Source organism: Zootoca vivipara, chromosome 4 (genome assembly GCF_965207765.1).
Source record: "Zootoca vivipara chromosome 4, rZooViv2.hap1.1, whole genome shotgun sequence".
In the NCBI taxonomy this organism is placed as follows: Eukaryota; Metazoa; Chordata; class Lepidosauria; order Squamata; family Lacertidae; genus Zootoca; species Zootoca vivipara.
Window position 1 is genome coordinate 48,852,191 of NC_142587.1, and position 13,708 is coordinate 48,865,898.

General features: G+C 43.1%; 1 protein-coding gene across 2 annotated transcripts in view; it reads right to left on the reverse strand.

Moving 5' to 3' along the window:
• The window catches only part of ABCG1 (ATP binding cassette subfamily G member 1), a 45,838-nt gene extending 32,789 nt beyond the window's left edge, over positions 1 to 13,049 (reverse strand). Inside the window, exons 1-2 of one of the 2 annotated variants that reach the window (XM_035115537.3) lie at positions 12,832 to 13,049; positions 9,977 to 10,220 (exon numbers count right to left, since the gene is read on the reverse strand). In XM_035115537.3, coding sequence (XP_034971428.3) covers positions 9,977 to 10,220; positions 12,832 to 12,873 — 286 coding nt within the window. In that variant the 5' untranslated portion in view covers positions 12,874 to 13,049. Of the gene's footprint in view, positions 1 to 9,976; positions 10,221 to 12,051; positions 12,432 to 12,831 lie in introns of those variants that run through there. The other variant, XM_035115538.3, reaches the window with a different exon arrangement.
• Positions 13,050 to 13,708: the final 659 nt, after the last annotated feature.

A 13,708-nucleotide genomic window follows, 5' to 3' on the forward strand; every position in this document is an offset into this window, starting at 1 on the left:
TCTTACAGACAACGACACCTGCTTATTGAGAGAGAAGTTTTGTGGAAATGTGGTCAAGTAGACTATAATTATTTATTGTGCTGCCAAAAATATACTTCACTGTAATGAAGATTTTTGCCTGAACTTCTTAATGGAATTAAAATGTGTTATTTCTTTCAGATTCTGACAAATATGTGACAGGTAAAGTAACTATTCTTACATTTGCTGCATAAAATAAATCAGAAGCACATTTCCCATACAAACTACAATTGACTAATGAGGGACCATTCAGTCTGACATTTGAGGGGAGCGTTATTTGATGGTGATTTTGTTAGTGGACAGCCTGAAGTCCCGTCCTATCCCCCGCTTTGTTGGCTGTATGTAGTATGGTTTGTATTTCCTTTTATTTTGGAACAAACCAATGGTTATGAAAAAAATACAAGTCGTACCTTTTGTAGGGTTTAGAGCAGGCATAGGCAAACCCGGCCCTCCAGATGTTTTGGGACTACAACTCCCATCATCCCTAGCTAACAGGACCAGTGGTCAGGGATGATGGGAGTTGTAGTCCCAAAACATCTGGAGGGCCAAGTTTGCCTATGCCTGGTTTAGAGGATGTGTTCAGAGACTGTGCACACAGTCAGGTATGCATGTGGATCCCATTGTAGGTGGGACTTCAAAAAACAGGGAGGCTGGGAGTGGGGGGGGGGCAGATGCTATTCCCTCCATGTTTACATTCCTACACACTTTTACTACCTTCACAAGGCACACACATCCATTCAATTCTTGCCAGTTTGCAAGACCAGTGGGGAACAGTAAAACCTGCTGTGTACCTAAGAAGCAGGCCTCTTTCTTCACTTTCTTCTTCATCACAGAGTAGCTTTCATTCACTCCAGGGCAATGCAATCTATGTCCTTAAAAAACCTACCGTGGTGGAGGCGAAGTCCTTCCCCACCACCTCATTCCTATCAACTCCAGCCCCATCAGTCCCTGTGCTAACATGCTTGGAAAGGAGAAGTGGGATGCAGTTCATTCAGGAGGGCTAGAGCCAGAGTCTAGGCCACAATTAGTCAATTAGTAAAATAGCAGAAGAGCTGCCCATAGGGTAGCTAAGGCAAGGAACAAGAGGCTAGGCAGGATAGATGCTGTACTCGGAAGAGAGCAGATGAGGGTTGTTGTGGGAGACTCTGCAGTCCTACCCCTCCTTAAATATCAGTGGAGACTCAAGATCATGGGTAGGCAAAGTAAGGCCCGGGGGCCGGATCCGGTCCAATCGCCTCTAAATCTGGCCCCCGGATGGTCTGGGAATCAGCATGTTTTTACATGAGTGGAATGTGTACTTTTATTTAAAATGCATCTCTGAGTTACTTGTGGGGCCTGCCTGGTGTTTTTACATGAGTAGAATGTGTGCTTTTATTTAAAATGCATCTCTGGGTTATTTGTGTGGCATAGGGATTCGTTCCTTTCCCCAAAAAAAATACAGTTCGGCCCCCCCACAAGGTTTGAGGGACAGTGGACCGGCCCCCTGCTGAAAAAGTTTGCTCAGGACCTGTGTAAAGTCTTATCTTCAGGAGTAGGGCTAGATGAAGGAGGTCCTCATACTTTGAGACAACTATAGAATAACAAAATAGAATAGAATAACAGAATTGTGAAGTTGAAAGGGACCCCAAGGGTCATCTAGTCCAACCCCCTGCAATGCAGGAATCTTTTGTCCAATGTAGGGTTCAAACTCACAAACCCATGTAGTACAATGTGTCTTTCTGCACATACCTGAAATGCACCTGTGAAATATATAGCCCTCCTTCCATCTCTCCCTGATAGAATATGATGTCCAATTAAGTCACTGACTCACAGTTTTTACAGGTCAGATGCTAAAAATACCATGTGCCCCTTTTACCAAAGAAAAATAATTTTCTTAGACAAGGTGCATCTATGTGGTTTTTGCTGTAACAATAAGAAGGAAAAAACAATTAAACTAATCAAGTACCATTCAGAAAGGGTGGCTTTAAAATTGTGTCACTGTGCTGGGTTTCTACTTCCTGCAGTTAGTTCAGACTAGCTGCTTATTTCCCTTTTCAAAATGTGGGTATACGACATGAATACTTCTGCTGTGTTTGAAAACGCAGGCTCCAAGGTGACTTGTGGATTACGTAATTCACATGCTTTTTACAGAATAGAACTATGCATCTTTCCCCCAGCAATGATTTTGGTCCTTAATATTCCCCATTCTTTAGCTTTCTCATCTTAGCAACAGCCACAGTGCAGCCAATCCAACATCTGCTTCCTCGCTGCTCGAGCATCACAATCCGAGGTTACTATCGTGCATTGACCGACAGTAACCGAGCCTGAATGAGAGAGTCCTGGCTCATGCGGTGCCTCTGCTGCAATGCACCTGCTATGATAAGGACAGGCTTTTCTTGACTCCTCTAACCAGGATCAGCAAATAATTTAGAGCAAATCCTATTTTTGATCGTTCGCATCTTTAAAAGGCTCAGGGTATAGATTCTTGCAGAACAAAATATCCACTTGTTTCAATGAATGTGTCAGAATGAATTTGTAACAGTACCTCCAAACCAAACCAAACACCACACAGAAAAAACACGGTGAGTTTAATCTGGATTTTGTCAACAACTCTATTGTCAAGTCTGCTTTCCCCAACTGTTTTTAAACACTGTTTTTGGTTTTAAGATATTTTAGCTAAGAAGCAAAATGTATATTACCTGGTGACATTAGAGTGGCTGGGGAAACCCAGCCTGATGGGTGGGGTATAAATAATATATTTTTTATTATTATTTTATTATTATTATTATTATTATTATTATTATTATTATTATTATTATTATTTCAAACATTGATTTTGGGAAGATTTTAACAGTTAGATGGCCAGCCAAAATTTGTGCTCCTTCATATCCGATAGGGAGCAAGTTTTGATTAAATGTGATTGAATTTATATTTTTATCTATATGTCATCTTCTTTTGGAATCACTCATAGCCGAGTATGGATATGGTCTTAACAGTGTGTCCATAGGTGACTGTGGAAGCCAATTCTGGATCTCTATGTGCTTCCTACTAACATAAACAAAAACATGAGAAGAATGTTTCAGAATCATCTTCTCAGAGGTTGCTATATTGAAGGAGAGGGGGAAAAGTTATGTATTGTCATTTCAGTGGGGCTTGCATATGAAACATTCCAATGGATTGTACCAGAAGCATTCTACCAACCACCAAATAAGACTGGTTCACACATTCTGTTGTGACGTGAATAGCTGAGATTTTACAGCCATAATTCAGGCCTAAAAATGTAATGTGTGAACATGTTTGGAAATGTGTACGAAAACGGTACTCTCCTCAGAAATCCACGATTAATTTGTGGTCAAGTCATGTACCAACAGCCTGCATGACTTAAATCTGGGATTTAAATCTATTTCTTCCACATCTAAACTCAATTCTCATTCCTCTGCCTCCATTGAAATATCAGACAAATTATGGTGGTTTTATCATGCCTTTATTACTTTTCTGGATTAACACTATCACACAATTCAAAAGGCATATTGTTAAATATGCAAGAAAGATAATGAGGGGTGTTAAATAAAACCAAATCAAAAGAAACGTATAACTAAGAATATGTATCTCAGTAACAGAGAATTCTTCTTTTGTGAAAGCACTACTATACACTATCCTAATAAGTATTAAACTGATTATTGCATCAGTATAAGCAATACAAGACAGCGAATTTGTCTGTGGCTTCAACATTTTGGAAAATTGTACACCTCTAGTGTCTCCATTATATAGATCTAGCGCCCCTAGACAGAATGGCAGTGAGTGGAACAAAATACAGTATACCCGAGCACATCCTGTGCCAGTTCTGCCTATTCATCTCAGTCTTCAGCTGCTCCCTCTGATAGTTACACTACTACTGAAAAGCAGAATTTATATCCTCTGGGAATGATGTAGTTGTGAGCCTGAACTTTCGCAAGGAAATAATTTAAAATATGCTTAAAATATATGATTATTTTGCAATATGATGTAAGTTAAATTCAGTGTACAATACTTCTTCTCAGCAATACACAAACCAATGATCAGGAAGGGGTTCCTACATCTTCAACGACTCACAATTCACCCCATCTCCAACTGCCACAATCTTGAGAACTCAGGAAGAAACAGAGGAAGCTGCTTTTTGCGGAGTCGGGCCACTGGTCCATCTTGCTCAATATTGTTTACACCGACCGAAAGCTGCTCTCCAGAGTTTCGGACATCGAACATTCCCAGCCCTCCCTGAAGATAGGAATTGAACATGGGGCATTCTGCACGCGAAGCAGATGGTCTATCGCTGAAGTATGGGACATATTGAAGTGGAACTTCCTTTAGAAAACTCAACCTCTGGTGGAAATGGCCTGTCAAATGGATGGATCTACAGTACCAGCCATTTCATTAATAATGAAAGCAATAGATTCATTTTCAGGCTTTCCTTTTCAAATCAAGGTACATTAGGGGGAAGTTGGCCCCGTGCCACAATGGGCATGCTTATGCTGGATTCTTTAATGGTGAATTCTACCTACCTGATTGAGCCTCTTTTGCAACTAATGCGCACCTCCATGTCCTCACCCCACTTTAAGGTTACACACATTAACTGGGTGGCAGAGGATAGAGTCACAACCAAGGATACAAAGACATATTCATCACAGTATCAACTGTTAAGCCTATAGTAGGCTTACTTGTTGAACTTCTGGATGAGCATATTATGGTAGCAAGGTGGCAACAGGTATTTTCTTGCCAAAGGCAAGGTGTTTTTCTAGTCTTTTGCTTATGGGAAAGCAAGTTAATGGAACAAGATAAGAAAAGTATTTATGACCCCAGCTGAAGTTACCAGAGACGTACTATTCCTCTGAGAGAAGAGAGCAGAATTGCTGTGTTTGGTCTAAAAATGTAAAAAATCATTCAAGAAGTTATTTGGCGTAAGCCCCATTAAAATGTTGGGTTATCCTGCTCTCATTCACTTTAAGGGAGCTCCCACAGGAGAACTTCCTGGTAGAACAGACCTTATGGTTTTGAGTAGGAACAATTTACCAAATGTAGTTTTCCATTAAGTCTGGAACATCCTGCCAAGTAGTACAGAGAATTTCACTACATGTCCACACATGATCATAAATATGTGGTCACAGTTTCCTCATCACACAGCAGGTCACTGCAGACTACCTTACTGAATGGTCGTAGTCACCATTATAAGTTATATTTTGATGATAAAAGTTGCCCGTGTTCCTCCTTTTCACTGCATGAGTTGTCAGGCATTAAATTACACTATGTTTCAATGTTTGCTCCATTACATGTAACTAAGAAACAACTAAAGTGCAATTAGAAATCTTGCACACACAGACACAAGCTAGAGTTAGTTCATAACTAAAAAAAATCTTAATCTTAATATGGTAATTCTGGTGCACATGCAGTGACGTCTATGTAAGAACAAATACAGCTCATCTCTTTAGCACTCTTCACATCTGTTCTTAGAATACGCTAAAAATGAATCTGATGGGGCAGGTCCTCCTCCTTTGAGTTCCATCAGTCTCTCCTGGAACCTAAATCATGGCCAGCGCTTTGACTTGAGGCAGAAATTAATATGTTCAGTGCTTCCAGCATCACACTTCATTATTTCTTTATTTAATTTATATACCGCCCTTCATCCAACTTGTGACTTAATAAATGTAAGTTATCATCTTCACAAAGAACTTTATTTGAAACACACAGCACCCTGCCGCCTATAACTGTATCTGCACCTTTTCTTCTTCTGTCCACACCCCTTCTGCACAGAAGGGACAAGCGCTTCTCTTTTGTTTTTTAACAGCAAGGGAAGCTGGCTATTTACTCATTTTATGTGATATTTCTATGTCACCTGGCTATATAGCCTCAACAAATCCAGTTTCTATTTTTTTATGTGCCAATAAAAGCTTTATGTGGAAAACTCCTAAATTAAATTTCCTGTCTAGATTCGGGCAGTTAAAAATGTACTGCGGTTGACATGAAGACAATGCATTCTGAAATCCAAGAACTAGTTTGTATCAATCCACTTCTTTCCGAGAAATCTGTAATAAATATAGAAATCCGTCCCATCCTCTGGCAAAGAATTGAGCAGGGTGGGTGCAAACATATAGTATATGGTAATGTATTTTCTCTCTCCGTGCAAATCAGATATTCAGAAAACAACTATTTTTCAAAATGTGAAGCTTGGACATTAAATATTCATTTGGGTGTCTGGTTTCATATTTGAATTAGTTTAGAGCAGTGTTTTCCAACCAGGCCCCCCCAAGATATTCTAAGGGGGGGCACAGGTGACAATTGCATTAATGGGGGAGCAACAGCATGAGGCTAGGGGGCCACAGAGGGAAGTGAGAAGTGAAGGGAGGGAATCAATTTTGGTTTTTTAAAATCTTGATCAGCTGGCTATCCACTTGGCCAATCACAAGCGGGTAAGGGAGTGGCTCCCTAGGGCCAAATGCTCCTTTTTGCCATGTGGAACAGTCCTGGTTTGTTTCTGGTGGGAGAGGGCGATCACCGAGGCTCCTGTTTTGACTAGTAGAGCCCACGATCCAGAACCCCCAGGTCAGGTAAGTGCGGTGATAGGGTGTCAATGGGTAGGTCTCCAACATTTCTCCAATGAAAACAGGGACATCCTAAGGAAAAGCGGGACATTCCAGGATCAAATAAAAAACCAGGACAGCCTCACTAAATCAGGGACGTCCCTCGAAAATAGGGACACTTGGAGGGTCTGGACTCACTAAACAATTCATCCAGCATGCTGAGTTTCTCTTAACTAGCTGTGTGTGAAAAGGGGGGAGGGGGGACAGTACTTAAAATGAACTAGAATAATTTCTACTTTTATTTTCCCACAAAGTAGCAGTTGGTGAATCAAGGGCAGAGTTTTCTGTGCACATTCAAAGCAAACATTGGTAATTACACATCTAAAATAGTTCAAGTCAAAGGTAACACAATTGGCAACATGCAGTCATGCCAGTTTAGACAACAGAAGACAATCCCACGTGGAACTGTAATTACTTCATTAAAACATGTGACACCAGCCTCAAGAGCTGCATTTCTCTCTTGGGTAATTTTCTCTTCGGAAGTATTTGCTGCTGGGAATCCCACATACGTCCTCTGTTCCTTTCATGGAGGACACACGTCACTTGAAGAAAACAAGACTTCAAACTAAGTGTATACTTGATTTATTCTGCTGTTTGGTGCTTGCAGAAAACCATAATGGTATCTGCCAAATGTTATCATTCCGACTGACAGTATTTTGATTCTGTGTTGACAAAATACTAGCACACAAGTCAGTATTTTTAGAAGCCATGAAACTTACTACAGCTCTTGAATTATGGACAGTGCTCCTTCTTGTTGTATGCAGTGGGAGCATCCTGAATCTGGGCCCCAAACTATTATCTCCATTGTTACAGGTTCTAGGTTATGGATCAAACAGAAAATGCTCCTCTGTCCATGCTCTAATTAAGGGAGTGTTTTGAATCAGTATTACCCCCAAGCCAGAACTGATCTTCTGATGGGATTTTACTTTTGCATAGACTGAAGAAAGGGAAAGTCACGGTCAACACAAAAAGACTTTTTAACAGTCAACACTGTTTTTTCCAATAGTCTGAAAAACTTTTCTTCATAAACTTGGTCATAGTAAGAAAAGAAATATGTGCTCTGGGCAACTTTGATAAGAACTCCCTGTCCCTGAGTGCCTTCCGGGTGTTAAAGCCTGATTACAAGTCATGGTGATCTTTTGCTAGAAGCTTGTCAGACAGGCAGGGTTCTCTCCCAGGCCTGCACTGTCCTATGACCAAAGAACTATACCAGAGCACAATTGTGGTTCATTTTGCACTGCATCCTGCCACCAATAAGAGACTGCTATAGAGCAAAAAACACACAGAGCAAGAACTATGTAAACCCTGTGATGTTCAGGTTTTCTTGATTCCTTTATTGAGAAAGGAACTTGAAACAAACACAGGAGTCTCATTTGATCCAAGAAAAGTCTCATGTTTGACATGTTTGGCTTGAATTTGGAGGCATGAGCACCTATCACATGCTGACCTTATAGGCTTTGCAGGGAATCAGCACACTGAAGACAACAAAAATAAACAATATATGTTTGCCCTTGACTTCATTAGATTTATTCAGGAATAAGCAGTTTGGGCATAGAAACACACACTACAGTCTCTCTGAAGGCCAAAGAGTGTTATGCTCTCTAAGATGCATATTAATTCCTTTAAAACAACACCCCACATTTCACATTGTTGGAACTACAGCTCAGTAAGGCATTTTGCTGTTCAAAGCAAGCAAGGTGGCACCCCCCCTTCCCCTGCCAACTGGACTGAGAGATGAATCCCTCACGAAGAGATAGCATCCTCCAACACACATGAAGGCAAACAGTTGGCTTAGCCAGCGTCAATACCTCCAACATCTCACCATCACTTGCTGCCCTGAGCTTCTGGTGCCTAAGACAGTTGTCTCTGCCTAATGTGAACTAATGTGCCATGGTACCTTCATGCTCTGTCAACTTCCAGTTTAGATCACTGCAATGTGCTCAACACATAGGATTGCCCTTGTTGACTCAGAAACTTTAACTGGTCGAAAATGCAGTGGCCAGATTATTAGCTGGGGTTGCCTTTAGCACTCATATAACCCCTCATATAGCACTCATATAAACCAGCTACAGTGGCTGCCGGTTTGTTTCTGGGTCCGATTAAAAGATGCTCACACTAGTGTTTAAAGCCCTAAAGTGACTTGGGCCCCAAATTTCCGAGAGGCTGCCTCCTTTCCTACAGAACCTATTGGGTGTTAAGAGCAGAGCGGGGAATCTCAGAGTAGTTCTGTCGTCCTCAGAAGATCATGGAAGTGGCCTGGGAGGGGGCATTCTCCAAGGCAGCCCCTAAATTGCCCATCTGGCTCTGGCCACCTACTCAATACAACTTTTGGTGACTGCTGAAGACACACCTTTTTACCCCGACCTTTGCCACTTGAGATGTTTCTTTTCAGTAGCCACCCTGTCCCTAAAATTGTAATTTAGTTTTAACTGTTTTTAATACTGAATTGTAAATTGTTGTAACCCACCAATGTACTTGCTGGTGAAGTATAAATAAATGTGATGATGGTGGTGGTGGTGATAGGGCAGGCTCTGCTAAGGTGTGGTCGAAGAAAACTTGTAGTCTCCTAGCTGCAGACTTAGAAAAAAAGCACCATTTTTCCCCACAACAAGGACTGGCAGTAAAAGCTGTTTGGCAGTGAAACAGATTCCCACAAGAGGTGGTGGACTCTCCTTCCTTGGAGGTTTTTAAGCAGAGGTTAGATGGTCATCTGTCATGGATGCTTTAGCTGAAATTCCTGCATTGCAGGGGGTTGGACACTAGATGGCCCTTCCAACTCTACAATTCTATGAACAATGATTTATTTGGAAGCGGTGACCATCTAAATTCAATACATCCTTCATCAAAGGATCCATCCCAAATTATTGAGCCATCTGATCGAGCAATTTCCTTTGTCTTCTTGTTTCTCCTTCTTCAAGCACACTTTCAGAACTAACCAAAGGAATCTGATGCATAATGACTTCTCTCCTGGCAAGATTCACCACCAAAGGTGGACAATGAGCTAAGCTCCTCTAGAAACTGAACCCAATATTCAGCGAGACGCTGGGGGCAGTGATGAAGGAAGGGTCATACTGACAACCAAGAAGAGGGGCACAACTTGCCCATTAGTCCTTTTTACAAAAATCATTTATATTTAGTATACATCAAGTCCATGTAGACAAACAAGAAAGCAAGAAAGCATGACTACAGCAGAAGATTATCACAATGCCTCAGCAAGACAAAAATAGAAATCTTTAACTTCAGGACATATCACTGGCTGCCTTTCCTATCATCTAATTTCCATTGTTCCCCTTCAGAGCCGTGTCAGGATGAGAACACTTGCTTCCCTTCCAACAAGAACAGAACAGGAAATTTTCTCACAGACTTACCCTTCTTCCTCCACCATGGTCCTTCTTGGATGGAGTAAGAGACTTCTTTAAACTCAATATTCACAGCCGGTCTCCGCGGAAGGTAGGAGAAGCGATGGGCTTCTGTCAATGCATTGTCCACCTTTTTTAAATGGCCATTGAGTAGGTGAACTTCTTGGGTGTCGGTTCCATTGGAGACCACTTCATCTACTGAAACGCATACAGACTTTGGTTCAGGCATAGCAGATGCAGAATTGCTGGCATTCTGGAATACAAGGAGGGAGAAAATAGTTTCCACACAGGAAAATGCATCTGCTAGTCATTTGTTCCCACTGTAATGTCAAAGAAGAAGAAACAAGCCTAGGTTCAGCTCTGTTCATGTTACATCTTCACCAGCCTTGTGCCCTCCAGATGTTTTGAACTACAACTCCCATCAGCACATGCTGGCTGGGGCTGATGGGAGTTGTAGTCCAAAACATCTAGAAGGCACCAGGCCGGAAAAGGCTGGTCTACACAATTGCGTGATAAAACAGCATATAGGGAGAAATGTTCACACTCCAATATTTGACTAGGGCAACCCAATGGTGACTACATTAACCATTCCCCTACCCCCGAGAAGCCATGCTCTAAGAAGTGGCTCACACAACATGTTCTTCCTCTTCCCAAGCAGCCCAGGGGATTCCTGTGCTACATTCGTGTGGACAAACAATAACAATAACAAGTATACGATGCCAGCTGGTGGGGCAAAGGTAGTAGATCTGGTAAGGAAATCTGCATAGAGCTACTCCTGCAATTGGTTTTAAAAGGCATGGACTTTGCAGAACGATGCAAAAAAAAATTGGGTTCAAATAGTGTTTGAATACTCTGCATGGTGTAGCTTCAAGAGGTAGTGAGTGATGACCACTGGAACTGGTAGCACAGAAGACAAGGAGCACAGGGCACCACCGAAATTTGAGATCCCGAGGTCTCCCAATGGGCAAGAGAAACATCACACCTGAGATTTAAGAATGTCAGATGATGACGTTGACTCGGGGATTCTTCCTGTGTGGGGATTATTTCCCGTGAGCAAACATCTTCCCACCACTGCCAACTTTTTTGGAATTCTGTTCAGTGGTAAGATGAGAAATGGCATCACATGATTTTAAATAATAGTTGATCTTATCCCAGTACGATTCAAGACTGTCCTAGTTAAGTCAAGGGGTTTATAATTTGGTGGAGAGTAGAAAAGCATAGAGGAAAACAAATACCTCAATCTCAGATATGCTTCTCTTTCTGAATGAGCCAAGTCACTTAATATTTTATAACAATTAATATTTACAACAAACTGCAAAGTAATGTATGTCTAGTACTGTTGCCTTGCAGCAGACTTAGGTTCTGAAATCCAGTTTATGTAACCTATCTCCTCTGCTGTAAAGCTGCATCATTTTCCTGCGGGGTTCTACATTCCCATTTCACTTTTGAAGATTTTTAATTACATCACGTTACACAACCAGAAGCTGAGAAATAAATTCGTTGCGTTCCCTTGCAAAACAGGACACTGACAGTGGAAAAAACCCAACTTGCATCCTTCACCTATGAAACTTACTTTTGAGAAAACCCACTGTTTGGCTCCAAGTTTACACAAAATCCATTATATAATGAGCTGGGAAGGTTATCTGTGCCTCAGTAAATCTGTTTCCAAATCATAGGATGCAGTCGTGAAAAGTCTGAGCATGCTCAGAAAAGCCATCTCATTCCCCCCCCTCCTCCTCCAGCTCCATCTTTTTTTATAAGCTCGAGGCAGAGAGAGGTAACTTTCGGTCAAACCCAGATGACTACAAATCCAGAATGATGTACATGACAAAAACAAACTAAACCCCGCAGTTCTAACCAGCCTGTACCTGCAAGATGACAACATTGAAGCCACAGCAACTAACAGCCCCCAAAGGGGAGAGAAATTGTCACTGAAGCTTGCGGGGAAAGATGCATACAAGTAAGTTGCCACGCTATACGAAAAACAACCTCTGCAGGTCAACTGTCTATAAATATAGAAATAAGCCCCACCAGAGGCATCCACTCGAAAAGGAAAGCAATAAAGCAACAGAGAGATTTCTTACCAAAGCAATGGAAACGCTGAGGCTGCAAATCAAGATTGGTTAATTCCTGAGAAACCAAACTCCAGGTCCCCTTTTCCTTCCCATTCGGTGGATCAACACGCAACTAATTAAAGCGAGGGTTGATCCACCCCAGCAAAGCTCCGATTAAAAGAGGCAACCACTGACCCAGCTTTAGCACCGGCTCTGGGTCACTTTTGGAGAAGTGTTCCTCCTTCTCCCCCCGCCCCCTATGATGAATTAACTCGTCGCTTTTGACCCGCTTGGTATTATCTCCTTCGCTCTTTAAGCGTTTCTGCTTAGAGGGAGCCGGCCAACAGCTGGGCTACGTTTGATCTAGATAATGGGTTGCTCTTGGCCCCCGCTTCGTTTGTTTTCAACACAACACACAACAAGGCACAGAGAAAGCCACCAGCCCCCAAAGAGGACAAGGCGAGAGCGACGTCAAAGACAGACATACTGTAACTGTTCAAGTATGGGGGTTGGGGGGGGAGGTGAGGTGCTGTCCCTTCAAACTCACATACTAAGCTCAGGTTCTCCGATTCCACCTGCTTGCTTTAAAACACACACACACACACACACGCACCCCAAAAAACCAAAAACACCACCAGCCGACCCAGGACTCTCCCTCTCCCTGTCTTCTCCGTGGGTCATTCAGAGCAAATGGTATATGCAAGCAAGTCAAGGGTCCTGTCATGGCCAGGGAAGGGGCGCAGGGTCAAGATCGCTCTGCGCAGCTGTGCTTGTCACACTCCTACGGAAGCAAAGGGGTCCCCAACTTACCAAAGCGGTGCCCACTGAGAAAGCGGCCATCAGGCATGCCATGTGCCCCCGGAGGCTGCAACCAGCGCAGGAGAAAAGACCAGCAGGAGGAGGAGAAGCACACACAAAACAAACCGCAAAAAAAGGAGAGAGGAGAAGATCCCGAGCAGCTGCAGCAGCCCGAGAGCGAGGCGTCGCGGCTGGGGCAAGATCGACTGGAAGCAGCACCTAAAAGAAAGGGGGGGGAAGCAGGAGAGAGAGATAGAGAGGAGGCGGGGCCTCTCTGGGTACCGGCTGCTTGTTTACTTAGCCTGCCCTCTCTCGGCGTCCCACTGGCTCTCCCTCGGCTCTCTCTCGTTCCCGATTGGCTGAGGGGCAGTCGGGGGCGTGGCTTGCCTCTTGCCCGTAAACGTGCTCTTGTTTTCCTCCTGCCCTGAGCGGCGTTGCGTGGCGTTGGCGGGGCTCTGAAGCTCTTCTGGTGCCCCACTACTTTCTTGACTGCCGTTTCCTCCCGACCCGAGAGACACGGGCACCTGGGGTGGAGAGGAGGACAATAGAATTAGAGAGTGGCAAAGGGCCCTCAAGGGCCATCTAGTCCAACCCCCTGCAATGCAGGATTCTCAGCGAAAGCATCCAAGACAGATGGCCATGCAACCTCTGCTTAAAAACCTCCACGGAGGAGAGTCCAGAACTTCCCAAGGGAGTCCACTCACTGTTGAACAGCTCCTAGTGTCAAAACGTTATTCCTGATGTCAAGTCTAATGGAGCAAAGAAGCTCTCTCTGCTGCTGGGGCTTAGATTCCAGAAGAAAATGTGCTGGAGCTCAAAGAGATTTCTGCTCTCTATCCCCTCAGTGTTACTGACTCCAGTCCCAGAGGTTGTGCTGCGTTATCCAGTA